Source organism: Annulohypoxylon maeteangense (genome assembly GCF_022496945.1).
Source record: "Annulohypoxylon maeteangense strain CBS 123835 unplaced genomic scaffold GGS22scaffold_11, whole genome shotgun sequence".
Classification (NCBI taxonomy): Eukaryota; Fungi; Ascomycota; class Sordariomycetes; order Xylariales; family Hypoxylaceae; genus Annulohypoxylon; species Annulohypoxylon maeteangense.
Window position 1 is genome coordinate 846089 of NW_025953258.1, and position 26770 is coordinate 872858.

General features: G+C 48.2%; 8 protein-coding genes across 8 annotated transcripts; 3 read left to right on the plus strand and 5 right to left on the minus strand.

The window, feature by feature from the left end:
• Nucleotides 1-1809: 1809 nt before the first annotated feature.
• GGS22DRAFT_166378 (uncharacterized protein) lies at nt 1810-3443 on the minus strand. The gene has a single exon (XM_047961842.1). It carries the CDS (start codon nt 2839-2841, stop codon nt 2548-2550), a length of 294 nt encoding a protein of 97 aa, XP_047817744.1. The 5' UTR covers nt 2842-3443; the 3' UTR covers nt 1810-2547.
• Nucleotides 3444-3911: 468 nt separating this feature from the next.
• Nucleotides 3912-5263, plus strand: GGS22DRAFT_27361 (uncharacterized protein). Its single transcript, XM_047966671.1, has 2 exons — nt 3912-4093; nt 4160-5263. The coding sequence occupies exon 2, from the start codon at nt 4190-4192 to the stop codon at nt 5150-5152; it is 963 nt and encodes a 320-aa protein (XP_047817745.1). The 5' UTR covers nt 3912-4093; nt 4160-4189; the 3' UTR covers nt 5153-5263.
• Nucleotides 5264-6780: 1517 nt separating this feature from the next.
• Nucleotides 6781-9267, minus strand: GGS22DRAFT_189879 (cysteine proteinase; the record flags this gene model as incomplete). The annotated part of the gene is made up of 4 exons (XM_047964917.1): nt 6781-7958; nt 8360-8423; nt 8501-8587; nt 8812-9267. 4 exons carry the CDS (start codon nt 9265-9267, stop codon nt 6781-6783), a joined length of 1785 nt encoding a protein of 594 aa, XP_047817746.1.
• Nucleotides 9268-11375: 2108 nt separating this feature from the next.
• GGS22DRAFT_166385 (uncharacterized protein) lies at nt 11376-12243 on the minus strand. The gene is made up of 2 exons (XM_047961843.1): nt 11590-12243; nt 11376-11464 (listed from the first exon to the last, which is right to left on the minus strand). The coding sequence occupies exon 1, from the start codon at nt 12141-12143 to the stop codon at nt 11844-11846; it is 300 nt and encodes a 99-aa protein (XP_047817747.1). The 5' UTR covers nt 12144-12243; the 3' UTR covers nt 11376-11464; nt 11590-11843.
• A 6284-nt stretch (nt 12244-18527) lies between these two features.
• Nucleotides 18528-21045, minus strand: GGS22DRAFT_166408 (carbamoyl-phosphate synthase L chain, ATP binding domain-containing protein). The gene is made up of 3 exons (XM_047961844.1): nt 18970-21045; nt 18834-18912; nt 18528-18778 (listed from the first exon to the last, which is right to left on the minus strand). The coding sequence occupies exons 1-3, from the start codon at nt 20970-20972 to the stop codon at nt 18719-18721; spliced, it is 2142 nt and encodes a 713-aa protein (XP_047817748.1). The 5' UTR covers nt 20973-21045; the 3' UTR covers nt 18528-18718.
• Nucleotides 21046-21278: 233 nt separating this feature from the next.
• GGS22DRAFT_166409 (uncharacterized protein) lies at nt 21279-22583 on the plus strand. Its single transcript, XM_047961845.1, has 3 exons — nt 21279-21490; nt 21568-21742; nt 21850-22583. The coding sequence occupies exons 1-3, from the start codon at nt 21383-21385 to the stop codon at nt 22272-22274; spliced, it is 708 nt and encodes a 235-aa protein (XP_047817749.1). The 5' UTR covers nt 21279-21382; the 3' UTR covers nt 22275-22583.
• Nucleotides 22584-22628: 45 nt separating this feature from the next.
• On the minus strand, nt 22629-23651 carry GGS22DRAFT_166411 (ribosomal protein S16, mitochondrial). The gene is made up of 3 exons (XM_047961846.1): nt 23495-23651; nt 23238-23418; nt 22629-23181 (listed from the first exon to the last, which is right to left on the minus strand). The coding sequence occupies exons 1-3, from the start codon at nt 23569-23571 to the stop codon at nt 23083-23085; spliced, it is 357 nt and encodes a 118-aa protein (XP_047817750.1). The 5' UTR covers nt 23572-23651; the 3' UTR covers nt 22629-23082.
• A 151-nt stretch (nt 23652-23802) lies between these two features.
• On the plus strand, nt 23803-25330 carry GGS22DRAFT_27562 (YjeF N-terminal domain-like protein). The gene is made up of 7 exons (XM_047966673.1): nt 23803-23907; nt 23981-24089; nt 24151-24216; nt 24268-24362; nt 24636-24732; nt 24783-25011; nt 25066-25330. Exons 1-7 carry the CDS (start codon nt 23896-23898, stop codon nt 25166-25168), a joined length of 711 nt encoding a protein of 236 aa, XP_047817751.1. The 5' UTR covers nt 23803-23895; the 3' UTR covers nt 25169-25330.
• The last annotated feature ends 1440 nt before the right edge of the window (nt 25331-26770 follow it).

Genomic DNA, 26770 nt, shown 5'->3' on the forward strand with positions numbered 1-26770 from the left:
CAAGGGAGCATGGTCTTTCCTGATTCAATCCTCATCGGCAGCCTAGTGATATTCATTATATTTGTAGGCATTCTTGTATTCATAATTCCTTTACAAGTCCCTACCGGCATCGACGAAGGTGAACAGGCCAGTCTCCTAGCACGAAGCTCAGATTACGCTGCCAACGACGAACGGAGTTATACCAGTTCAGAAATATTAAACGATGGGTCCCATAACTAGAATATGGCATAGAGGTGTGGCTATATCTACTCGCTGGTTGTCTACTCTTTGGGATATTTTTTGCCTTCAAGGGCTGCTTGTTTTGATCCCCTTTGGAAGATGGAAAGATCGATTATTCGGCCGGTGAGTCAAAATGAAAAAGTTATTCGTGTATTGTGTAATGACTGACAATACAGTAGCCGTCAAAGATTCAACCAGCGAAAGCGATACCCGCATTCAAGGATACCTACGGATAATTACTTCTAAGCCATGACTGGGCTTGTTGAAGGGGTTACCTGACACTTTGGCGTGAATACAAATAGCGAGCCCGGGGTTTGGTTATAATGGGAGATATCCGGCGTCGTCGAAGATTTATTACAGGTATCAATATACATTTTCTGTGTTGCAGAAATACTAAATTCTCTTGTGATTGTCATATAAGGCATCTTATGCTATAGATGGTACTGGTACCTTTGTCATGTTTCTGGCTACTAGGTACCAGGTAGGTATTTGATATTGCGTCTAAATTCCCGATACTTATTATCTAATAGACGCGTTACTGTTTCTATATGATACTGTCACTTGTTACTGATATGTGGGAAGCATCGTGGCAGGAACTCAGAGAAAGGACCAAGGCAGGAGTACCTATACTAGCTATATTATGTAACATATGCGTACGGATACCTTAGAAGGGGCGGTTGAAGGTCTCTCAGAGATATCAGGACAAAGGGCATGCGTTAAGTGTTATTTGGATACCTACGACTTCTACAATGATACGGGCTGACTACTACTATCATTCACTCTGTGGTACAATCTTTAACTACCGGCTTACCCCCTGACACTTCATTGTTGATATAGTGATAGAATTAAGAAATATCATTCGCTGACAAAGTATAACATAAGCCAATCATGTCTCTATGTTTGTTTAAAGAGCATATTTAAACATCCGCCAATGAAGGAGAAAGTCTTCCAATATAGTTGTAAACCTCTCTAGCCACACATACACGTTAATCTCATATCACGGTAAAGCCTCGTAAGGACTACTCGTGAGCTACGCTATGATCTCTTCGAGATAGATAATAAAACATCATCTCAAGATGAAAGTCTATGCTTAGGTAGCTAGAAAAAGTCGAATATGTGCCGTCTCTACGATGGCCGAATATCATCAGACATGTAAGATGAGATAGGCCCATGGTCGTATTTAAAACCTATCAAGATATATTACCGATTTCTCTGGAACTTACTCCATGCTTTCGTCTCCGCTTCTTCCCTCTTACTCCATCGTCGAAACCCCTACAGTCATGCATTCGCGAAGAATTGCGTCTAGTAAAGCGGCGATTGATTGATTAGAAGAGCATTGAAAACCAGGATATATTCCAGAAGGTGATCAGTAAGCCCGGTACACATGGCTTATATACCAGCCTAGCTAAGGTTGTAATGTAAGATTGATGCAGGTACGTAGCGTGTTGAGTTGGCAGGTTCGGTTATGTATGCATTCAACTTCTATACATTAGCACCGTTTCACAAACCCATAGTCACGGGCGCTATATATACATAGCGAAATTGACAGCACTGGTGGAAAATCTCATTTGCTGATATTTGTATCACATGGGGTATAAGTGGTGGCCGAATTATCTTATATTGCCGGATTCCCAAAGCTGGTCTAATCAACGTGGTCCAACGTCGCTTTTAGGGACCCCGAGCGGCCTCACGGAAGTATAGTGGATTCATCTCGGACATATAACTCTTATTTGGCCTCGATCGAGAAGAAAGGGATCACATGAGGCGCAAGCTTTTCCACTTACCTACCTACCACGGCCGGAGTCCCTCTAACGTGTTCCTTGGAAGCGCACGGGAATAGCGGGTGAATCTCGCTGACGAACGGAGGCCCCATTTATGTGAGAGCTAATGAGTACGATGAAGAAATGCGGGCGTGCCGTTGCCGTAGAATATGCACCTCTTGGGGAATAAGCTAGCCTAGCAATATCGGTAGTTTAACTGAGGACGAGGAGATCGATGGAGAAGAGATACGCTGTACATAGGTGTGACGAGAGACCCGCCTTTCGATCTTAGCTCGATGCGATATTCCGAGTAACATCAGGTTTGTGACCCGGAAACGTCGATCTATTCGTAATCGCGTATGACAAGCTAGCCGCGTAAGGTGTGATTGGTGGGATATGCTCGCTTGTTACATGCGATCTTCGAGAAGGTCATCGACAAACCCGTTCAATAGCCGTGGCTGCGTTTAAATTCCGATAGGAGGTAAAAAATTGAACGATGGCCTCGGGTATTTACTCGTCAGACGAACGGTCGATTTGCAAACCAAGGCATTTCCGGGCCGTCGGCCGTCTATTCCTTAGGCGCATAGTGTTTCCCATGTGTGTACCTACCTTTCATACCGTCGCGGCCGGGGCGTTGGCTTGTAATTATCGGACAAGTGTATGGTACGCGGTTACACGTATGCTCGGCTCCGCTTCTCTCTCGTCCATGGTTCTGTCGTGTCTGGTCCCAACGGAGCCGCACGAGATTAGTGCTGCTGCACATTACGAAGTGCGAGGTGCGAAGTGACAGAGCAGCAGAGCAACAGCAGCAGGGTAATAGACCGACATTGAATAGATGTACTCCCCTACCCGCGTTCTCCATTCTCCACCTTCCACTCTCCGCCCTACTCCGAGCAGATCAATAGCTGCCAATCAGCCTTGGCGCCCAATGTGCCAGTCCCGCATTCGGCAATGAGAGGTCAGAAACGTGCGGCTTCTGACAGGTTTGTACTACGGAAGTAGCTACAACCCGCGGCGACGTACACGAACGTACACAGACGTACACGACGCAAATCTGGGGCTAGAACGTTGGGAACACCAGGTAAATTGGACGAGATATGTACGGTCATGTACGGTAAGTGGTATTGTATCTTGCGGCTGATGTGAGCCAAAAAAGGAGGTGACCGGGAGGTGACCATCGATGGTCATGTGTTCGGCCCATCATGCGGTGAGAGAGGCAGATATGGTTGCAACGCGCAAGTGCTTACATGTATCTCGAAAGTATCCGAAGGAGAACGTCCAAGTCTTCTATCGCCAAGGGTGACACCGAATCAAAACATGTCGCTTGGCCACGGCATTAGTTAGTGTGTGCCCAGGTGCCTTTCTTACCTTGTTCTTCGCCCTTCGCCGGTTTCTTAGGTACATAGTCTAGACTGTGAGAGAACCTGATCTGATTATCTTGGAAAGTCTTCAACATTCGTTTCTCCTCTGGGCATCGAAGAGACTAACTTCGAATAGCATGGGTAAGAAACTTGTTGTGCATGGAATTATTAGTTCGTTCGCCTCGTAGGGAAAAGAAGGGAAAAGTAAAATAAACTTTTTCGAAAATTGTCCAGATCATCATAAAAAAGTGACAACTCACAAAAGTCGTTTGTGATGGAACAAGGGTCACCCTATAATCCCTGCTGGATCGTCCCGTGCCTCGTCGATGTTAGGTCCAATAACTTGGTCCGAGCTTAAGCTTGGTTATTCCCACCAAAACCCAATGTCTTTCCCTGCCAGGTCTGCCTCCCATAAGTCAGCAAACTCCAGGCATTGAAGAAAGCTCGGACCAATCTCGAATTCAACGGACAGGATGAATTACAGGCCTAAACCCTGTCGTTTTGGCGGGGACATTTTAGAGCTCGACCTAGCTTGGAGCTATCCGAAACAGGTCAAGATCAATAATATCTTACCTAATCAAGTAAGATCTTCCGCCGGCAGCCTCAAAATTTTTTTAATCGTCGGTACTTTCGAAAAAACCAGCCCTCATCACCGTCATCGACCAGATTCGGTTCGAACACATCTTTGGTCGTCGCAACTCAATAAACCCATGCTCGAGCCCAGCGGAAGCCAAGCTATTTGCCCTTAGTAATGTAACAGAAACTTCGAACCCCTTGCCCATCACCGACCTACGATTAACAAGAGCGCGCAAAAAAAAGAGAACACACGACCAAAGACCGAATTATCCAATGTCGCTCCGCCACATTCCCATCCCCTCAACACCCTGGGCCCATCCGCCCGTGTGCCCAACGTATAACCTAGCGACGCGCATCCAGACGAAGCTGCAAGAGGACCTGCTGTCGTGGAAGGCGGCGGGGGGCACGTCCTCGTCCGCCCCGCCGCCTCGGCCAGCGCTGATGACCTTCACGCCCGCGCCCACCTTCACTCTAGGGCGGCGACAGCCGCCCCCCACCAGCGCCGAGCGCGCCGAGATGTCGAAGCGGCTGATCTGCGAGACCTACCGGCCTGCCTCGCGGGCCGACTTCTCCTTCCTGAAGCCCGCCATCGTGCAGACGCCGCGCGGCGGGCTGACGACGTACCACGGCCCGGGTCAGGTCCTCTTCTGGCCCATCATCGACCTCAAGTCGCCGCTGCACAACCACTTCACCGTGCGCTCGTACGTATCTCTGCTAGAGAAGACGACGCTGGAGACGTTGCGGAAGGCGTACAATATCTCCGGGTTCACGGACCCGAAGAACCCGGGGGTGTGGGCGCGCAAGTCACGGATAGTGATGGGGCCGGATGGGGATGATATAGAGGTTGAAGGGCAGGAAGAGAAGGTGGCGGCGCTGGGGGTGCATCTCCGGCGAAACGTGACGGGGCTCGGGATCGCCATCAATTTCCGCATGCCGCTGTCTAGTAACCCGAAGGAGAACCCGTTCGTGCGGATCTCGCCGTGCGGGATGGAATCCGACGCCGTTACCAGCGTGGCCAAGCTCTCGGGCAGAACCCTCCCGCTAGAGGACGCCGTGGACACGCTTATCCCGATGTGGGCGGACGAGTTCGCGCGGCAGTTAGGTGTGGCGAACGCCGCGAACCGGGACGCCGGGCCCCTCGTCGAGGCGGATACTTGGATAAACTGGGCTATCGATATGGGCATCGTCAAGAGAAAGAACAGTGGCTTTGAGATAGCACGTAAGCGGAAGCACTAACCATCGTATGCGATCACGTGTTCCTAGGTTGGCGAGAAGAAGAAGAAAGCAAAAAATACGAGGATTGCCTCGTGAACGTCTGTGGGAAAGAACCTATGAAACTCGATGCGAATACTCATTCGAACGGGTTGCACAAGGCCACAGCCGGGCGGACGACCACACGGCCACCACCACTTGGGAGGCTACCCGTTGCCAATCCACACGCTGGAGTACGCGTATACGTCAGTATATCCGCACTCCCAGGTCTGAAAAAGACGGGTATGCGTATAGGACGTGCCTATACGTGCGCATCTGTCTACCAACCCGGTTACTATTGTACATACGCCTCCAATCCGAACCTCTCCCCTCCTCCCCCTCCAACCTCCAGCCTTCCCAATTCTTTGGGTAAAACCCGCAGCGAAACGGGTTTCGGCGACCGCCACTCCCGCGCCCAACAATTCGCTGGCCTGGCCAAACCGGATATGTCCCAAAGGGTGGCGGCGGCAGGCCGTTGGGTTTCGAAGGAATTGACATATCAGGGGTGTATATGCAGCCTTCCGCCGCCGATCTCGGCGACTATCCCATCGACCTGGAAATGAAAAAAACAAAACAAAAAATATGATAGATAAGTAAGGCAACTTTACTAGTTATTAGGTATGCAAGGATACTAGGTATGTAGAAAAAAAAGAGACGTGCGTGCGTGCGCACGTACATATATCCCGTACATTACATATGTATAGATAAGTAGTAGAACAGCCAAAAAAATGTAATGTAGAATAGAATAGATTGCGGACGGCAGACCGCAGGTTTTCTAATTACGACGCGACGTGGCTACCCGTTGTGGGCTTTGCCTTAGCTGCATACCAACCTTGGAAAAAATATGGCGACTTATCTATTTTACTTGTTTAGAAACCTACCTATTTCCAATACTATGTAGGCCGTTGTAAGTTTAGCGATATGTTGGCACTGATGATGTAAAGTATAGAAAGCGAAAAGTGGAAAGTAGCGAGGCGAGGCCTATCGAGACAGATGAATTAATGAATCGTCATCATCGGCAGCTCGTATACCCATTGCAACTTTCGAGATGTGGCATTGTCGAGAAACTTGTTCGTTGTTAGTAGTAACTAGTAGTAGTAGTAGTAGTAGCAGCAGCACTTTTACCGCATCTACGGATATTTAAAAACCGTAGAAAACCATCATGGTTGTCATATCTCAGAAAACCACATCAAAGATCAGATGGAGATATCGTATTAAATTTCGGCTCGAACTTTATCAACTTAATTTTTGCGTTTAGCCTTTGCCGATTCTCAGAAGGGGGCAGCAGGATTTCTCTCGTGCACTAGTAGTTCTGCTGCCCTCGCGTTTCCCATATTAGAATATCAAACTCATAGGCGTTTCCCTTTCTCTCTCTTATTAGGATGTTGGATTGCTGGATTGCTGGATTGCTGGATCAAATACTTTCGTCTTCATTATATCGTCTCGGTGGTATAATATTCGTGCCTAGGGGTCAATTAAAAAAAACCGGCCTCGTACCTCGCAGTCTTTCTTCATTACCAAGTAACGCCGTGGGTGGAATAGACGGAAATTGCTGCCGGCCCCCAAACCCCAAACGGAAGAATGCTCATTGAACGAGGAAGAAAACAACACCTCTAACCCCTGTTCTCTTTTTTGATGACCGCGCCGCAATGCTCGCTACTCCGTTTCCGGCCACCCCCTTTTCCGTGTGGTATTTCCTCATCCGCCTCGGGCCTGTACATCTCCGGTTGGAAATTCATATTGTTATAATGGGCGACATTAAAATGGCTGTTCTTAAAAGTGTTGGTTGTGAAAGCGGGTTCGTGGAAACTCGTCTCTACTAGATCAGGGAAGTTGTATTTGCTGAAGCGAAGAGGGTGCACCGTCATGGGTGTCGTGGGTTGTTGTTGTGGTGGACTTGGTTGAGGAGGTGGAGGCCTGGCTGGTAGCCCGTCTGCAAATGGCTGTGGCATCCATGGTGATTGTGGAGAAGCGGCATAAGGGTCCGTCAGAGGAGACGGAGCGGCTGGGGGTGATCCCAATGGCGACATCTCGGCAGGAGCGCCAAAACCGGGTATCATAGCCAGCGCGCTCATATCTACCGCCGCGAAATCTGGAAGCGAAGGGATGGTGCTTTCGATCTCATGCTGATGTGTGAAGGACGTTGCCCGGTTAATCGATAGGGTAGTTGGAGGGGGTTGTATAGGTGTAGGTTGGATCACAGAATCGCGATACAAGATATCGTAGTGGCCTGGACGATATAGGAGATAGATCATGGGCCCTAGAGACGCGGGATCCTCCCCGTTGGCTTCTTCCGGCATCCTATGTACGTTAACTGCCACCCCATCGCTCCTATCTAGATATGCAATCTCGAGAACGATGCCAGCCGGCTTGAGCAGAAAGTCGTGAAGTAGTACCACACCTATATGATCAATTTCCCTGTCAATGGGCATGATAGTATCTTGGTTGTAGTTCTCGATGGTACCGGAGATCCAAGGTTCGTAGTTAGCAGCATGGCCCTTCAGCCACGAAGACGCAATCAAGCGCTGGTGGTAAACAATAGACTGCGACGACTCGGGATTGTTGAACTTCTCCATGACCAGACTCATGGCGTCTGCACCGGCAGATATAGCAGTGGCTATAGAATGTAATAGTGCGAATGTTTCGGCCACCATATCCTCGAAGAGCCATGGGCTATGGCCGCCGACATGCTCGATGTAGTTGTTGAAGCTAGTCAACCGGGCTAGTTCACCTTGAATCTCACGTACGTCACCGCGCTGTACCAGAATCTCGAAATAGCTGAAGGCGATTGCTGCAATGACACCATGAAAAGTTAACTTAGTCCTCTACAAATCAGGCACCTAGTCTAGGTTGGATAGGCAAATAGGAAAATCGGAATGAGGGGTAACACGAATGGTGAAGCATTGAAGATGATTCTACATATTTTGTGCAGTTCTTGGTCTTCACGACGGTTGATCGTCGATCGATCAAATCAATCTGATCGAAGAGAATCGTAGATAAGGCACACGAGAACCAGACCTGAAGACCCCATACCCCGGCTTAACTTGACATGGCCTGCGCATGAACCGCATTATCTGTGCGGGGTATGCGTGCGTGCAAACACGATGCAGAAGGATCACCGAGTATCAGGAAAGACCGGACCGGACTGAATGGATAGGATGGTGAAGTGATAGAAATTCGGTCAAAACTCACCTCGCCAACCGCAATTGCCATCGCCTTGGATCGGACGGTAGTGGGAATAAGTCTGGGGCAGAGCCTACGATGTTATGAAGAAGTCAATTGGCCGGACTCGATTTTTTCTAGCTTATTCGGATTCGAATCGAATTGACTAACCAATGTTTTGGCGACATATATGGGATCTGCTTTAGCATATTCCTCGGTAATCGCTGTGCTCAGTCTTCTTTCGCCGACTAACGGACCCTATTTCGCAGTTGAGATGTGAGCAATCTTGTATTTCGTCATTTCCATCATTTTTCGTCAAGGTGGGCGGAGTGGGGGTCGAAAGCGAAACGGGAAATGAGAGGTAGCTGGCTATCTATGCTATGCACATGTTCCCAAGGTTGTACGTGCGTTTGTGCGGATAAGAGTAATATGAAGGTGATGATTAAGACGAATTTGCAGTAACACAAAATGCAACTACTTACCTCTAACTGAGGCTTGAATTCGCGGGCTGCAGCCTCTTGCTGGGCAAGTTCGGTTTGGAGTTGCGGTTCCATCTTGATATGGCGACGAGTTTGGTGGTGGTTGTGGGTTAATGGTGAGTTGCTGTGGTTGTAAGGAAGATGATGGTTTGGGATGTTGGCTGGAGTAGTAGATATTAATGAATTAGGATTGTGGAATATATGCGAGGCAAAGACGTCGGCCGTCGTCGCTGGTCTGCCTCCACCACCTGGGACACCTGGAACACCTGGAACACCTGGAACTGTGCCTAAACCTGCACCACCAAGATTACCACTACCACCGCTGCCACCGGAATGTCCTGTCCCGAATTGTGCCAAAGGTGTAGGCTGGAAGGCGTACTCGGGAACTTCTGCGTTGGCTATGTGAATTCCATAGGAAGCATAAGAGGAAGAATACGGAGTTGGCTGAGGCTGGAACATTCCTGTGCCTGGGCTTGACGAGCCAGAGCTTGACTCCAACCTTGGGAGCTTCGGGTCATTAAAGCTCTATGTGACCGTAACAGGTGGGTGATCTTTGATGAGGTTTAGGATAGGTATCCCAGGTATAAGTTTCCTAGATTGTCTAGAGCTCATACGGGTAGATTTGGGAAGAGTCTGGTAGAATGGTTTCTCTGTTGGGGCTTTTAAAGGTGGACTGGAACTGGGATTGGGATTGGGATTGAGATCGAGATTGTGTATAAGATGGTTGGTTTATAATTCGTAGATTGATGTAGATTACTTCTAAGGCTGCAGGTCGAGTTGCCTTACAGGTTTGCTTCTGTCTTCGCCCTCGTGCGTGAATTATTAGGGCTTCTCTTCGAGGCTGTAACCAGCAGCGACAGGTGAAGAGAAACAATGAAGTATTTCCCGACGGGAGAGGGTGATAAAGGTTTAAGAGAGGGTAAAATATGAATAAGGAGAGTAAGTGAGAGGGCGGGAGAGGAAGAGAGAAAAGGAAGAGAGGAGGAAGGAAGAAGAGAGAGAGAGAAAGAGTAAGAGGGGATCCAGACAGTTGGTAATGGGCGGGCTTTTGTCTAAAAGGAAGATTGAGCACCGAGAATCAGAAGCGCGGGTTACACCAGCAAGCGGCAGTAGTTGCTGCCCCCTGTATGCTTGGATGGGTGCTTGCTCCAGGGTTTTCCAGGGCTATGTATCGTCTGTGTAGCGAACCTTCTTATGTAGGTACCTTATCTGTATATACATCTAGGGTATATCTAGTTGCAGAAATAGAGGGAAAATAGCTAAAAGGACATTAGGGAAGAGGGGGAAATTCGTTTTCTTGGAGACTTATGGATAATTCCCTTTTGATCCCCGATTCCCAAATACGGCCCTAGGTCAATGGCGACGATAGCCCTGTAGCTCACCTTAAAATGTGATAATTGACTGATCTCGAAGTCTGAGCGTTCCATTTCTGTGGAGGTACGCTCTAAGTCTCAATAGGAACTTGCCGTCTACCTCTTAAAGATACGGTACCCCACCTAAACTACGTGTAAGTGCTTTTGGAAGGATTGTACATTATCCTACCTGGCAGCCTGGTTGCATGTACATTTCATTTTTTTTCTAACTCCGTTCTCTTGGAGTTCTCCTAGAACCCATTTATGAAACTTCGTCTTATAGGACATGAAATGGCCGCTAGACACTGACCTTGTGTAATTGCTGGCCTATCCAATCTATTCGTAATATGTAACAGGACAAAGTCCACGACTTACACGTGCAGGAGCACATAGACCCTAGAGAGAGTTACCTAGAGCCTACCCATAGGTACATTCAATTGATCCAATGCCCCTGTAAATTAACTTTAGGTCCGTGCTTCTAGCGCTACCTGAGCTGCTAGGGTAAGCTAGACCTGACGTCGGCTAGCGATCAGTGGGAAGTGGGAAGTAACAACGGTACCGAGTGGCACTACAGGTTCGACTGTCAGGACGATTTAACGGAAACTAGGATCACGGATCACGGCTCCAACCTTTTTGTACATTCATAGAACTTTCATTGGACTTTTCTCTATTGCCAACATTTTCAGACGTCAGCCAGCTCAGCTATTATTACTGCTATTATTGCTATTATTACATACATACATAGCTGTATAAGTATGTTATCAACTTTTGTTCCCTCACAGTATATTTTATTTCTACTATTTCTGGAAGCATTGCTCGCTCGTATCGTACAAGTTAAAGATACGTACGAAATACATCCATGGATGGCTCAAGTCTCGGTCAGAATACAGTATAGACTGAGTCTAAATATACTCGAGATCCTATCACCTTTAATACCCGAGACATGTCTGGCCAGACATTACCTAAAACATACAACGGTCCAACACTTTTATTGCTACGTACGATACCAAGCGATAAACAGCTGAAAGGAAGACGATCAGAGCCAAGATCATACCTACCTATCACCCATAACTACTAGGTATAGTTGACTAGTGAATGTCATGCCATGGGCGCTGACTCTTATCTGTCCAAATATCATGACCGTCGCTGGGTATTCTCCTCAGTCAGCGCATCGTATGAGCTGCAAGAGCTAGCTAACAACAAACAAACTCATGACGAGAATCGTGTCCACTAATAACAGTTGGCCGAAATTATAGTAATCCCAACCTCGGGTCATAACTACCAAACCTTGGTCTCATGCCTAGGTTCGACTTATCAGCTCTTAGCATCCTTTTAACTTACACTCATCCCATATATTCTATTACGATAACATGTATAATACAACAAAGGACCCGAGGTACTGAGGCTGCACCACGGTCTGCTTACCTAGGTATGGGTGTATGATTTAGATGATATGGCCGAATCCTTTCATCCAGATCTTTTCTTACCCCAGACTGGTGCTTACGATGGATGCGGCGCCAGGCTGCGATGGGTAAGGTATACCAACAGCCAAGACACGCTACGTACCCAAGAAATTCAAGGCTATGGGCAACAAGGATCGGAGACCGATTGCCATTCATCGCGCGAGATCGTGAACTTCATACGGCATCAATCTTGTGAGCTCGGTAGCGTCCCGTCTAGTCTTCATTCGTCTCTAGCTTCTCGAATAATCCTTCGATCTATTTTGGCAACAAAACCGGCAAGGCGGCGCAGATAATGAACTAGCCGCTTAGCTCGGTTCAGCCGATTCAAACAGTCAAGTCTCCTGTCCCCCACGGGCCACGGCAAAAAGGAATATTCAAGAATATTCAGCGGCTGGCTGACGCGTTGCAGAATTTCCCATTCCCATACCGCCTGGATGGAAGGGAAATCGTAAAAAAAAAGCAAATTGAAGTAGCAAGCCTGCAAGCTAACACGCAAGCAAAGCCAAGTAGAGCGAAACATGGAAGCAAAGCAAAGCAAACCCCGTGGCAGCGGGGCACGTCATTCGGTGGCGATTATTGAGATACAGTGCCTGCCAGACTGCCAGATACCTGGCCTGCTTGCCTCGCCTGAATAACAGGGTGATACACTACGTGGATGCGGTCGGTTCATGAACCCAACTAGCGTATGACTTAATACGCATGCTACGAAATACGCTGTTGGTTGCACGAGGCAGGCAAGCACAATAGCCACCGTAGCACAGCATCACAAGCGAGCAAAGTATCATCGACGTTGTCTTCAACGATACCAAACTAGATTGACATGTCCACCAATCCGCGCAGGTTTCTGCGCGACAAGCTTTTCGAGAAGAAACAGAATCGTCATCCATGTCAGCCTCATCATAGCATGTAGTATGTGGTATATGGAAAGTATACCGAAAATAGCCAACAGCTAATTGAGATCGAGTAGGGGCTCTAGGGTTCTAGGGTTCTTCATACAAGGAACCCAACCGGTGAGATTACTGATCAAGATTCCACACTTTTACGGAACATTCAAAACGATGGTCACGGTAAATATCAAATATCAGATATAATGAAAGATCAGATATGGCCAAGGATCGTTTCATTCTCGTTCTTAATAGGATCCCATTAATCAAACCTAGGGCTGAAAAAAGACGGTGTGAGATCGACTCGTCTTCATCAGTTGTCCTTTAAGGACACGCAGGGGATCGCCCTAAACTCGACAAAGGTAGGTCGAGATTGACGATAGGTGCAGCTATACGGAACCTCGAATATCTAAGCACAGTATTTGTTTGGGGGTCTCTCCGCCACCTGTTTTATAGGCCATGTTAAGTCTTAGACTCGTATATCATATCCATCGGACAAAGGATCGTGGGTGAACTCCAACAACCCGTGCCAAGCTCTATTACTATTGCGTCCTGGTCCAACCCCGCCTTTCCTCCCGCCACCACGATACAGCACTGGGTCAATCTAAGACTTACATGGGAATAGACAACCAACGATATGTACGCCAAGGGACTATCAAAGCCAGAGGGACAAAAATTTTACGGTATACCGATAATCTACAGTATTATGCTTCCAAGTGAGAGCATCCTATACGCCTATCAAGTCCTTCTATTATCCAATGTTTGATGTAAGATGACACTGGCGGACTGGATAGAGAAGTTCTGGAAACCCTTGAACTGCCTAGCAACCTGGCAACCTAGCAGCGGAAGACGTCGGCAATAAGCCTTCCGGCTAGGGTTGTATATCAAGCATCGGGATTTCTTCCAGAGCATCTTACTCGCATACATATATGCAACTCATTTATCCCAACCCCAATTAGTGCTCGAAGGACGAGAATTCACACCTCACCAACAGCTACTGACCACATCCATGGTCCATGGACCATAACATCGACTAAGTTTAAACCCAACGTCTCATAATAATCTCATAATAAAGCCGACGGCGGTGAACACGAGATCGTTCAATGGTCATCTCGGGATAGTCCAGTGAATTTTAGCTGGATTACAATCTTCCACTTGCGTGGAGGTTACCCACCCTCGGACAATAGTGGCACACTTAAAGTACCGTGATATGTGACTCCCACAATGAGATTACGGCCACTGCTTCTGTGATTCGTTGGATGTTATCCCATCCAAACATCACGGCTAGCACGCCTCGGCTTCCACCTAGAGCCATCGGGGACTAGCTGCAGTCGGCAGCAACCCTGGTGTAGGTATTCGGAACTCTCGGATCAGCGACAGGTATCGCATTACCACGTGCATCAATGGATATCAAGGACCGGCAAGTGAACCGCGGAGTTGGAGGGAGAAGATGAAAACTCCCTTTTCCTCCTCTCATCATCGCATCCGATAAAGTTACTCTGCCATACGTACAGGATACAGGATACAGGAACAGAATGCTTGAGTAACTCTCATCCATGTGTTGATCACAGCCAGAGCTCTACTGTGGGGGCCGAAGGACGTCCCCGGATTTGCCGTGAGATCTGCACAAAATCGAGAAGATCGACACTCGGTCTTTACCATTCATTGAATTGGAACAGCCCGGCAGCCAGGTAATTAGGGGTGTCTATTGGCTACGGGTTACTTCGACGAACTATTTCACGCCTCTATATCTGGACTGTTGAAACACATGGATTTTTAGCTCATGCTCTGCAATGCGCGTACGCGCATGGCTACGTGAGCTTCCACAACGATTCGCACTTGAGGTTGGGTTAAGATCGCACAACCCCAACGGCGCCTGTCAATTTTCTCTGCTGTGCGCTCTGTCACGTACTACCTGCCGAGTACTACGAAATACTTGCGCCATCGGACTATAACTACAGCTACTTAGCTGTCAAGGTGTATGGGGACCACGCAAGCGTTCTCATACAAAAAAAAAAAAAAAAAAAAAAAAAAGAACATACCCGGCGTTAAGCTAAATCGTCATGTACCCCGAGACCGAAATTACGTATAATCGATGACGACGAGATTATCTATATCAACATGTAAAAACCCATTTGGATCGAAGAGCACCAAGGTATCTCAAGATCGTATTATCCACCTAGCAATTAACGAACCACGACATGTTCTACAATCCTATAACAATTAATTCTTATATGCGCCAAAGTTGGAGCGTATCTCGACGAGAAATGCTAACGGTTTAGCAGGACAGAGAGCCTGTAAGGAGGCCAACTTAGCCAACGGAAGCGTGCAGAAATCGCGATATGTGTTACGCCAAGCCGGTGAAATAGCTAGTGCAGCACGCCCACGACACAAACCAAGAGCTGGCAAAAAGAACGGAGCAACAGTCAAGGCCGGGTAAGCCTGTCTTACCTCCCGCAAATGGACACGAGAGGGACAGGTCGCATCCAAACTAGAATATCACAACTCTCCTCAGTATCACCGCGTCACGACGCCGACAGAGCGACGCCCCGTTGCGACCTGTCACGTAGGTCAAAGATGAGTGAGGAGATGGATCTCCCGATAGTTCCCTTTCATCTAGAATTCACATTATGCCGGTTCCCATTCGGCATACCTCATTCGCCAGACTGGATCGCCTTGCAGCAATCCCGCAGCGACGAGCATGCCTGGAAGCTTTTCATATCACAATGCCGAGCCAATCTCAATCTCCCAGCGGCATACATCTCTCCAGCGACGCTCTCCCCTTGCACCTCCTAATACCTCACCGTTGCCGTCCCGGTGCTCAAATAAGGAAATTGCCGTTCCTTTTGCTTCCTAAGCATTTTTGGTGACCCGGAGATAACCTTGAACTTACCGTCAAACCTACCACCCTCCAGCACCACGGGAGAAACCATTCATCCAGCCATGAAATTCCCGAAGGGCAATTCCCCTACCACTGAGCTTGTTAGCGCGAGAGACGTTGCACTCGCTTCCGGACCGCTTTACCCACCGCAGCCGTTTCGACAGCCGCGTTAGCTGATCTTCTGGGTCGCCGACCGGGGAAAGATTTGCGGTTCCAGACGAAACCCCGAAAGCTTGGTTGCTTTCCCCTTCTTTTCTTCCTCGCCCCTTGACCAAGCCAAAGGGCTATAACCATTCCTTCTATCTGCGGCTTCTGCGCATGGCTCCTACAATACGGTCCCCCCCTTACCTTTGGATTGAGTATATGTATATATAGGTAGGCATGTAAATACATACATTGTATGCGTCGAAGTCTTGGTGGCTTTCAGGCCAATCAGGATGGCGGGACGGACCGCTGATCGGGAAGATTGTAGGGAAAAGATAGGTGGTGGTAAGCCATTTTCCAAGACACGCATCGCGTGCATCTAGCCACCAGTGGACGCCATCGTCCATCGCCCGCGCACCAGTCACAGTTACGTACGTCTGGGGTACGCCTCCGCGCGCGCGATGACCCGTGTGATTTTCCCATCTATACCTACCAAGATCATACAATACCTTCTTTCTCACGCATCAACCCTTTCGCCAACCAGAGCTCGACGCACCTTAGCTATGAAGGTTGCCGTGTCCTTTTCATATATGTCTGCCGCGGGTGTTCACTACCACGCTACTCTCCTCGTTCGTTTGTTCATTCGTTCTTTTTCCCTTGTCTCGACCCCCGATCCCGCCCGCGGGGTGCGTCCTTGGGATGCGACGGTGACTTCCAGACGCCGTGACCCCGCTACTTAGCTACCTAGATAGCTCTACCTCTCTGCCTCTCAACGACCACGTACCAAACTACATGCCTTACGCAGCTAAGCTAGCCGGCTACCAAAGGTACGGCCCGTCTCAACTCTACTTTGCCCTCCCCTCCTTCACTCATTGGACGTTACCAAGTACCCATCATCATCCGTATCGCCATACCACTATCGCTAGGTTACAAATATGTCACTCTGCTTCCCTCTACTAACTGCCACCAAGCTCTTAAATCCTCAGATGGGGGTAGCAGCTTGGGATCGCTCGACTGCTACGCCCTCCGCGGCAAGTGGCGTGTTGAGAGGTTTCCTGCAGTTGCTAGCTCCCGGCGCCATTTCCTATTTGCGGGCTGGGCCTATCGATATTAGGTACCTCCTATCAGTACCTATCCTCTCTCTTTCTCTCTGTTTTTTTTCTGCGTTGCGTTACACGGCACGCTGCCTACCAGCCTAGGGAGGGAAGGGCAAGCAAGCAGGCAAGCGGCGGGCGTGAAGTAAAGCGGGTTCGTTTTTAGCCTTTTCTTCTTCTTAGGTGTTTACCTACCTACTACCTACTACTGTCCTTGTTCGAGGACGGCCTGGATGCTGTCAGCCGCAAGACGCGGCCGCGGTCCGTTTCATTTTGGCTGGTTACCTACCTACCTACCTACCTACCTACCTACATGCTAAGGTAGCCTACCTACCAGCCTACGTATATCATGGCACGGTGCGGTACTTGATTGCTTGCCTTTCCTACCTACGTATACATATGAGCGAGTTTATGGAGGGAATGTACGAGAGCGAGTATTGGAGGTGGTACAGATATCAAACTTGACACTACGGCGAGGGCTTTTTGGGGCGGGAACGATAAGTTTGCCAGTTCGCGGCCCGTAGGAGCTTTCCTGACCCAGCGACGGGGGAAGGGTGCGGATAGAAGTGGTCTGTCATACCTAAGTGCTTATACCAGGTTTGAGGTATGTAGGTATGTGTATTCATCTTACGTATAGGTAACGACTAGGTAACCTGCCTATCTCCTTGTTTACCTATCCTACTTAGGTAGGTTTATACCTATCTACTTGCATGGGAAGTAAGTAGATACGTATCTTCTGGGCTTATTTACCTGCAGATTAGCCAGTTATCCCAGCCCGTCTGACTGAGACATACGTCCCAATCCCGCGAAAATATACCCTCGACCGTTACCGCCACCGAAAAGTAACAGAGAGGGGGAAAGGGGGGGCGTGGGGACCGGACCACCGGCGACCACGAACCCGCCGTGGCGCGGCGATGGCTTGCCGCTGGGCGCTCGAGGGACAAATAACGGGTTTCGTCTCCCGACTCTTACCCCAGAACGGCAGACCGAGGGCGCTTTTTCGGTGGCTTGCTTACGGCAAGGATGGCGGCTGGGATACGTTGTCTGTCTGTGTATCTGAGATTAATCTGCCATCGTGCCGATCTTAAGGTTCGCTTTTATTTTATTTTTTGCTTTTCATGTTTGCGCCTCGCGTGTCTAGGTCGGCGATGTTCCTGGATATGGGGATTGCACGCGACGGCTGATGAATGGTTGGGCCGCGTAGTCGAGGTCGGTGGCTGTTAGACAGGACTGTGGTTTGGCTTGGCTTGGCTACCTAGGATGCTTGTTAGGTAAGTACCTGGTACGTGGTACTTAGACCTGTGAGATGTGTAGATGGCTTGCGTCTAGAATCTCGTTGTCAAGCCTTCCATCTACAGTTACATAGTATGTATCTCTTCGCGTATTTTTATCTTTTATGTTTGCGCAAAGGTCAACTTCGAATAAGCAAACTAGCTCTCGTTCTCGTCCTAGGCTATCCCCTTTATTAATGGGTGTTTGCCAAATGCTAATTCGAGGTGGTAATCATTTACTTTACATAGATGAAAGTTGCATTTTCATTATTTCTATCTCTCTATTTCATTAAGGAAAGAAGCTAGCTTCTCCTAAGCGAATTACTAATTGCAATTTGTGTATGGACCTAAGCGAATTACTAATTGCAATTTGTGTATGGATCTAATATCTATTTTTATATTCTGGCTCAGCGTTGCTTACTATGATACCGATTGATAATGTGCACTTGGCATGTAGCACATATCACATAGCCAATGCTCACTCGGTACCTGCCTACCCCTGGTAACTATTCACGAAGGGTGGATATCGATATATGCTTCTTGAATCTTGGCTCTCTCTAAGGATACCGAAGGACCCTTGTAGGTTTAAAGACCTCTCTTCTACATCGTGAAGAGGACTCATGTCTGAGTAGATTAGGTATGTACGTGAAATGAATCCAATAAATCATAACTACCTGCTATAACTCCGTACCATAAATATGCATTACAATCTCCTGTAAAAATGATGATGAAGCCATATACCCCTGTTGTAATGAACCACTCTCTGTAAATAATAGTGTCGAGCCTTTGGGTACATGGCCTTACACCTATGTACCTCTGTGTCATTGAGTAGCCTCTTCCTCTTCGAAAACAACTAGCACAGTTCCCGCCTTACATTTATCCTTTGTTCATATTAGCAATCATATAACATAACCATAAGAATACGTGACAACTTACACCTTCCTTATGTGCCAATTTCTTGATGATGCCATCTTGCGGGGATCGAATGACTGTTTCCATCTTCATGGATTCGATGCTGAACTCAAGATTAGCGTACTTCTGGGCGCACTAGGCAGCAAATAGGAGTACCTACACGACAAGAGGAGTCCCTTTAGTCACTTTATCACCCTCCTTAACTTCAATCTTGAGGACCTTACAAGGCATTGGAGCTGCGACTGATGCCGCCACTTCCTTCAGTCCCAAGGCCTTTTCATACCAAGTCGGGGGCAATAGCGATAATTCAGTTTTGGTGCCGTGTTGGAATATGGTGATCTTGTTATCGTTATTCGGATCCTGGATAATCGTAGTTTCTATGCGTGTATGTGGGAAGAAGGTTGTTATGCTAGAGTTCCCCGATGATGGGACAGGCGACGAGACAAGGTTCTCGAGGACTTGAGGGTCCTCTCCTTTTCTAGTTATTCGGGCGTCAAATAAGCTGTTACCTTTCTGGGTAATACTGACATCCACCACTTCTCCCTCTTTAGGATCTAGTACGTCGAGGGACTTGAAGGTGAATTGACGTTCGCTGCCACTAGATAAACCGAAGCCAAGGCTTTCGCCATGAGGCTCGATTAAATCTGTTGGTTGTGTCGAGAACACACCAAGTGCCGCTTGTATATACACTTCGGGGTTGATCACCACAGGGTCGAAGAGGTCTGCCTTCCACTTATCGATGAACCCCGTCTCGACGTCACCTTCTATGAATGCCGGCGACCGGCATAGACGTTTTAGAAACTCGATGTTGGTGCTTAAGCCGACAACTTCATAGTCCCGTAGCGCAAGCTCTAGCTTCCTGATAGCTGTCTCTCGGTCTCTTCCTCTGACGATAAGTTTTGCGATCATTCCATCGTAGGCCTCGGTCACCGTATCGCCTTGAATAAAACCGGCATCGATTCGAATGTCTTCGTCAGTCTTTGGAGTTTTCAGATAAACCAGATTTCCCGAGTCGGGTATGAACCCCTTTTCAGGATTCTCGGCGTATATTCTCGCTTCGATAGCGGCCCCCCTTTCCTGGATCCTGTCTATGATCTCCTTTTGCGTCAATGGGAGCGTCTCCCCAGCCGCAATTCGAAATTGCCATTCGACCAGATCCGTTCCCGTGACCATCTCGCTGACGGGATGCTCAACCTGAAGTCGGGTGTTCATCTCCATGAAGTAAAAATCCCCCGTATCCTTGTCAAGAATGAACTCCACCGTACCAGCACCAACGTACCCTACCGCTAATGCAGCCATCCTAGCCTTTTCCCATAGATCTAGTCTTGTTACATCATCCAAATCGGGCGCTGGCGACTCTTCGAGTATTTTCTGATGTCGTCGCTGCACGCTGCAGTCTCGCTCCCCAAGAGCTACGCAATTTCCATGTTTATCCGCGAACACTTGCACCTCGACGTGTCTGGGCCTTATGATATACTTCTCCACCAGCATAACTTCACCGCCCTCACCAAAAGACGCTTTCGCTTCTGCCCGTGCACTCTTAAGTTGCTGAAGGAACTCGCTTTCCTCCATTACGATACGCATGCCCTTGCCACCACCTCCACGTACACTCTTCAGTAGTACGGGAAACTGAATTCGCTTGGCATGATCCAATAACTCCGCCTCGCCTTGCTCGCTTCCATGGTAACCAGGAACGCATGGAACTCCGGCTTGAGTCATAATCTCCTTACTCCGCGCCTTATTGCCCATATCTGCCATGGCTTGGGCTGGTGGCCCGACGAATACGATCCCTTCTTGCTCACACCTCTTGGCGAATGCGGAGTTTTCTGATAGGAATCCATAACCTGGATGGAGTGCCTGGATGCCATGCTGTTTGGCCAATTTCACTATTCTTTCGCCATCGAGGTAACCATTAGCTGCACCGAGGCCTATGGAATGTGACGAGCAGGAGGCGTGTTGTGATGTGGCATCTGGATCAGTATATAATGTCGTTGTCTTTATACCAAGGCGTTCGGCTGTCTTGTTTATCCTCAAAGCAATCTCACCGCGATTTGCAATTAGTAAAGAGGTTATGGGAGTAATTTGAGACTGGAGAGATGAACTAGATGACAGGTAGCGGGAGAATGGACGGTGACGGAGATTTCTAGGCTTTATTGAACGCATTTTGTATCGTATGAATGTGAGATCTTGAGTTATTAATATTATTAAAAAGTGTGTATTGTGGACTTTTCTACATCATGGAATATAATAAGATGAAAGGGAGAAGCGTCGGAAGAAGAGGCCAGCCACGGCGCTTCATTGCATTATCCCATTATTGAATTAAGTGAAGGCCGCGATTAAGCGGTCCCACCCCCGCGAAAAGCCGCGGCCCGCAGGCGTCCAACCTTAATAAGCGGTGGAGATGGGTCAAGCCAAGCTCCAGCCTCAGCGGGGCTTCCCTGTCAAAAATAGCAGGGGAGTTTTCCAACCCTGAACCCCAACGTCATCATCGATCTGATAGGATCGACAAACCCCTCCAAACCAATAGAACTCCCCAATCAACATCTCCCCAATAAAATCTTCACGCGACTACAATGGATCAGATAGCTCTCAACCACGAGGCTTCGGCTGGAGATACGCATAAGCAATTAGTGACGTCGTTGCCACAGGAGGTCGTACAATGTCTCGAAAACGCCCGTTTCGTGAGTCCAAAGCCCACCCCGCATCCTCCGCACCCGCATTGAAACGAGACCCCGGTCGCTGACAAGGTTCGGAGTAGCTTCACCTGGCGACATGTATCGATAACCAGCCACACGTCTCGTTGATGAATTACACATACATCCCCTCCTCGCAATACTCGACCGCCCCGGTCATCGTGATGACGACGAATCCCTCGTCGAAGAAAACCAATAACCTAGTCGTCAACCCCAACGTCTCCTTATTAGTCCACGACTGTGAGGGCCCACCAATGATTCCGTGATCGAAGTTATACCATTACATCTATTATATATATGAAATGTACGGATAGTTCATAGTATACAAAATACTAACGCCATACCAGGGGTCTCGCATAGACCACCAACCCAAGGGCGGCGCATGTCCGGCGGATCCCCCGGCCCCGAACACAGATCGAGCCTAGCATCGCTACTACTGAACCTCAACACGAGCGCTATATCGAGCATCAGCGCGACCATCAACGGAACGGCGGAGCTGGTGTCCCGCGGCTCGGACGAGGAGGCGTTTTACCGGAGCCAGCACCTCGAGAATAACACGTTCGACTCGGAGGGCGGCGTCGGCGTGTTTAACGGTGGGAGCGGCGAGCACGTGCCTGAAGACGGGGGTCGCGAGTGTTTTGTCGCGGGCGAGGAGGTAAGGGTTATACTTGTGCATGTCAAGGATATACGGACGAGTGATTGGAAGGGTGGTGTGAAGGATTGGGTTCTTGTCGCGGAGAATAGCGCGGCGACGGTGAATGGTGTGAGATGAGCTTGTGGGCATACGGGTGAGGTGTTGTGGCGCGCTAGGTAGGGTAGTCCCGTCTAAATTGCCACGTCTAATGTGTTGTACAAGATCTATTCTCTGTACTAGTATACAAGAATGAAAAGGCAATTGTTTGCGAACCGTTCGTGGGATCGGAGATAAATTGTGTTGGGGAATTGAAACAACACGGTTATCGGAATTTCGAAATTCTACTAATAGACCATGATTTGTTAACGCAGTCGTCGAATTGGAGTGTGGGAAGCTTCGCATCCACGTTTACTTGCAAAGATCTAGCTTCGTGAATACAGAACGGTTGTGCCTCATGGTCTATGTACCCAGACAAGGACATGCGAAAGACCATAAGCTGAAAATTATTGATTATGAAAGTTAGAGGCTGGAGATTCCAGATGATGATGCGCCTGTCTTAAGTCACCATGGAAAACCAAGCACTTATCTAGCTTTCGCTAGGACAAGGAAACCACTATGCATCTGAGTGATCTTATCATCGCAGTTGTTCATCATACAGATAGCTTGATTGGGCTTATAATCTAAGCTAGTACATATTTGTACATTCTTCGAGCTCTGAAGGAGTAACGAAGAAAAAGCCCTTTCCCGCCTTCCAATATATACACGTTAGGTAGGGTAACCACCTAGGTAATCTGGTGGATATGTCGCATTTTCGAAGGAGTTCCTACTTTACTGCTTCTTCAAGTAGGTACGCGCGATATTTTCGTTAGCCAAGCTCACATGGCAAGGCTTCGAAACGGTATTAATGGCTTATAAATATAAGTAAAGGTACTAGGTACTAAAGCCATCATTGTGGTGCTTGCGGTTTGGTATCTCGGGGTTGACCTGGTAGAGGTGGTGGTGTTCGGGGGTCGGTATTTCGGTACTTTGGCTCCACGATTCCCAGCTAAATTTCCAGTCAGTACTATAAATAAATGAATCGAATCTGAATAGATTTCATACCATTGATAATAGCCTCCACATAGTATCTGTGGGTTGCGCCCCTACACCAATCCAATATTTCGTCCTTAATGTGTCCAGCTTGATGTCTTTGTGTAATCTTCCCGAGTTGTCGTATGGATCGGGCTTTGGGATGGGGTCATATGTGCCGAGTACCTCGAGTGGTCTGTCGTTTCTCGCTGTTCTATACCGGTTGGTATACAGTTAGTTGCCGATCCGGAGCTCATTCGCAAAGTTGAAAAATGTTTCATGGAGCTAACCTTGCGTGTGCAACGACTATGTTGTAGAAGGGAGCATTTCGGCGCCCGAATCGCGCCAAACGAATTTTTAAGACCATACTTATTATCGTAGGTAGTTGTTCCGTGAAAGTTCGACTTCAATTATGTGAGTCAAGAATGATCGCATTGAATGTTAAATGTTGTAGCTGCAATTGCCCAGATTCAATAATTTTGACGGATCTGGGGACTATTTTCTCCGCCCTAACCAATCGGGGCTGCTCCACTAAATTAGTCAGCGGTCGTAAGGCACTTTACACCCTTTACACCAGTGATGTCAGTCGAGCAACTAAACCACATACAACATCCTGAAAAGAACTTTCAATATTTCATCTCTTAATGCTCCATAACTCTTCGCTTATGAAATACTAATACCCGGAGAAGTTATGGCATTAAAAGTAAGCTGCGTATTTCGAGAAACAAGGAATTATGCCAAAACTACAATTGTACCGATTGACTCACACATCATAGACCTTGTCGGCGAAAGCCGCTGCGGCTCTGGATAAAGAACTCATGAGCACCGGTGCCTTTTCCATTGATCAACTCATGGAGCTTGCTGGATTATCAGTCTCGCAAGTTGGTGCGTCTTTTAATTCGACTATTTGGCTCTGAATACCTATCTAACCGCTATTTCTACCAAGTTTATCGGGTTTGTCCTCCGAATAGGGGTAACCGAGTGCTTGTAGCTTGCGGTCCTGGTAACAATGGTGCGCCAATTTGTCTAGTTACAGTCACATAGACTTTCTAATGGATCGAAGGTGGTGACGGGCTTGTCGCAGCTCGTCATCTTCGCCATTATGGGTATTCGCCAACCATATACTATCCGAAACGCAGCAAGAATGAGCTCTATCAGGTATGTTAGTCCCAAATGCTATTCTAAATACCTTCTAAAACCTGACCATAAATTCATCATCGTATCCTCATATCCTCTAGTTCACCAAGTCTTTGACATGATTTAGAACACAAAACCCTTGATCGGCGATTCTGATCGTCCTGTCTCGTCGATTACCCCTTTATTAGACTTGATTATCTTTTTTCGGTTACAGATTGCTTCGCCTGCATCTTATGTTTCCCAATTTAGCTAATACAAGCGAACGCTCAATACTAATTATTATCGTACCCATAGCGACTTGCTAAGCAGCTAGAAGACCTTGAGGTTCCATTTGTGGATGATTTCCCGGCGGCTGTAAATTCGGCGGATCACATCGTGGATGCGGTTTTTGGTATGTTTCGTCGTTGTGCTTCGAAGGTAAAAGAACTCATCCGATCAAAGGCTTCAGCTTCTCGGGCGAAGTCCGCGAACCTTTTCCAGCTGTGATCCGAGCGTTGGAGGACACCATACTTCCCGTGACATCGGTTGACGCGCCATCTTCCTGGAACATTGAAACTGGACCACCTGAGTCTGGTTTAGGTAGCAAATTTAACCCTGACTATCTGATCAGCCTAACAGCACCTAAGCCTTTGGTCAAGTACTTCAAAGGCCGTCATTTTATAGGCGGCCGGTGAGTATCGCGTCTTGAACCAGAAGAACCGCCCAGCGGCTGACGTACCGGTAGCTTTGTCTCCCCAGCAATCGCTAAGAAGTATGACTTCGAGGTCCCCGAGTACCAAGGAATTGACCAGATTGTCGAGATCGGTACCGGGGGAGAGAAGCTATAATGACAGGCATGCGATCGTATGGAAATCGCTCGGGTTGGGAATATCGAATTGTTGTCGCGGGGCCATCCCCCTTGCCGGGTTAACTGACACAGCAACCCCCTGTGCGACTGAAAGGACAAACTGGACTGGGGCATCTTCCTTCTTGCATGTCTTCGCTCTTCTCGGTTATTCCCCTAGGGCAGCGTAGCAACGGAGGATGGTAATTTTTGCAGAATTCGACATAGATGAGATATTGCTTCCCGCAAACAGGGCATTCCGCGGCGTGCTCAGTGCACATTAAAGTTGCAGGATGGCTCTTTGCTCTGAATCGCAAAGAACACGATATTATGGAATCGTCCCTGGAAGGACACAAGTCTCGACGACAACTGTTGATTTGGCATACCATCCGTATAAACGTGGCTCAGTAGATGTGGGTGTGGCTTTCGAGTCTGATATAGGCCGGAACACACGCCCATAAGAGTATTGTAACACGACCGCTAGAATCGCCACCGCCGGACCCAAAAAGCACATTTGACCACTGATGTTCTGCTGATGAAACTTGCTGTGGCGACTGCAGGGCACGGGGATGCTAACGGACGACTCCCCGAGAAATTGTACAAGAAAGAGACTTCTCATTTCTGTTTGCTCTAACATTTCACATTGACAACCTACCTCTTTAATTTTTTAATTTCTGTGCTGTCTAATCCAGCACTCAGCTTTAGGTAAATGGGGGCAGGCATAGCTACTTGCTCTGTAAAGAACCGGAGCTTTTGCTCCCTTGCGCATATGATAGGTCAATATGGATCTGCGGCGCTTACCTTGTTAGTGGTGCCAGAAGAAGGGCACTTTTTCGCACTTTTCCCTCGGTCTCCGGCTACAGTCAGGTGATTCTCCTACATTCTAGATCGCTTTTCACCGATCTTCCACACTACATGAGGAACCATAAATCGGGAACGAGCTCGTGAACAGAAAAAAATTATTAATCGAAAGATCCAACGCTGGGTCTGTCTATTTCTGACAATGATAATTGGTAGCGTCCGGTAGCGGTAAAGGGAATACGATCTGACTGTCTGGCTGTCTGGTCAGTCTCGGTGGAATGAGAGCGTCAAAAATACCGTATCCATGACACTTATCTGGCGTCGCTATGGGTGTCGCTATGGATGTCGCTATGTCGCTAGTAGATTAGTGACGATCAGCAGAAGGATGAATGCGAGTACGACTAATACCTACAGCCCTATAGGGACCTATCATCGTTAATTAGGGTGTGGGTTTCTTTAAACCTGAACGCCGTGCCACACAAGCTCCCACGCAGCCACGGTGCGTGCCAGTATTGCTAGTATTACTGCTAGTGCTGCCAGTGCTGTCAGTGGTGCTTAGGTCACGAAGAATAGGGACCTTGGAAGAAGCCAACAATATCTTGCATCTATTGTAGGATAACATCCTATTCGACCACCAGTACCGACACGGTGGCGCCGGTGGTGCAAATGAGCTCACTAAGATCATTAATGTTCGAGTTAGTCTAGTTCCTTTCCCTTGAGACACTCTCTACCTCTGGCGCTCGCGTGGGAAATAGCAAGGAAAAAAGGGAGATCGACAAGGGACCATCGTTTCGAGAACGATCAA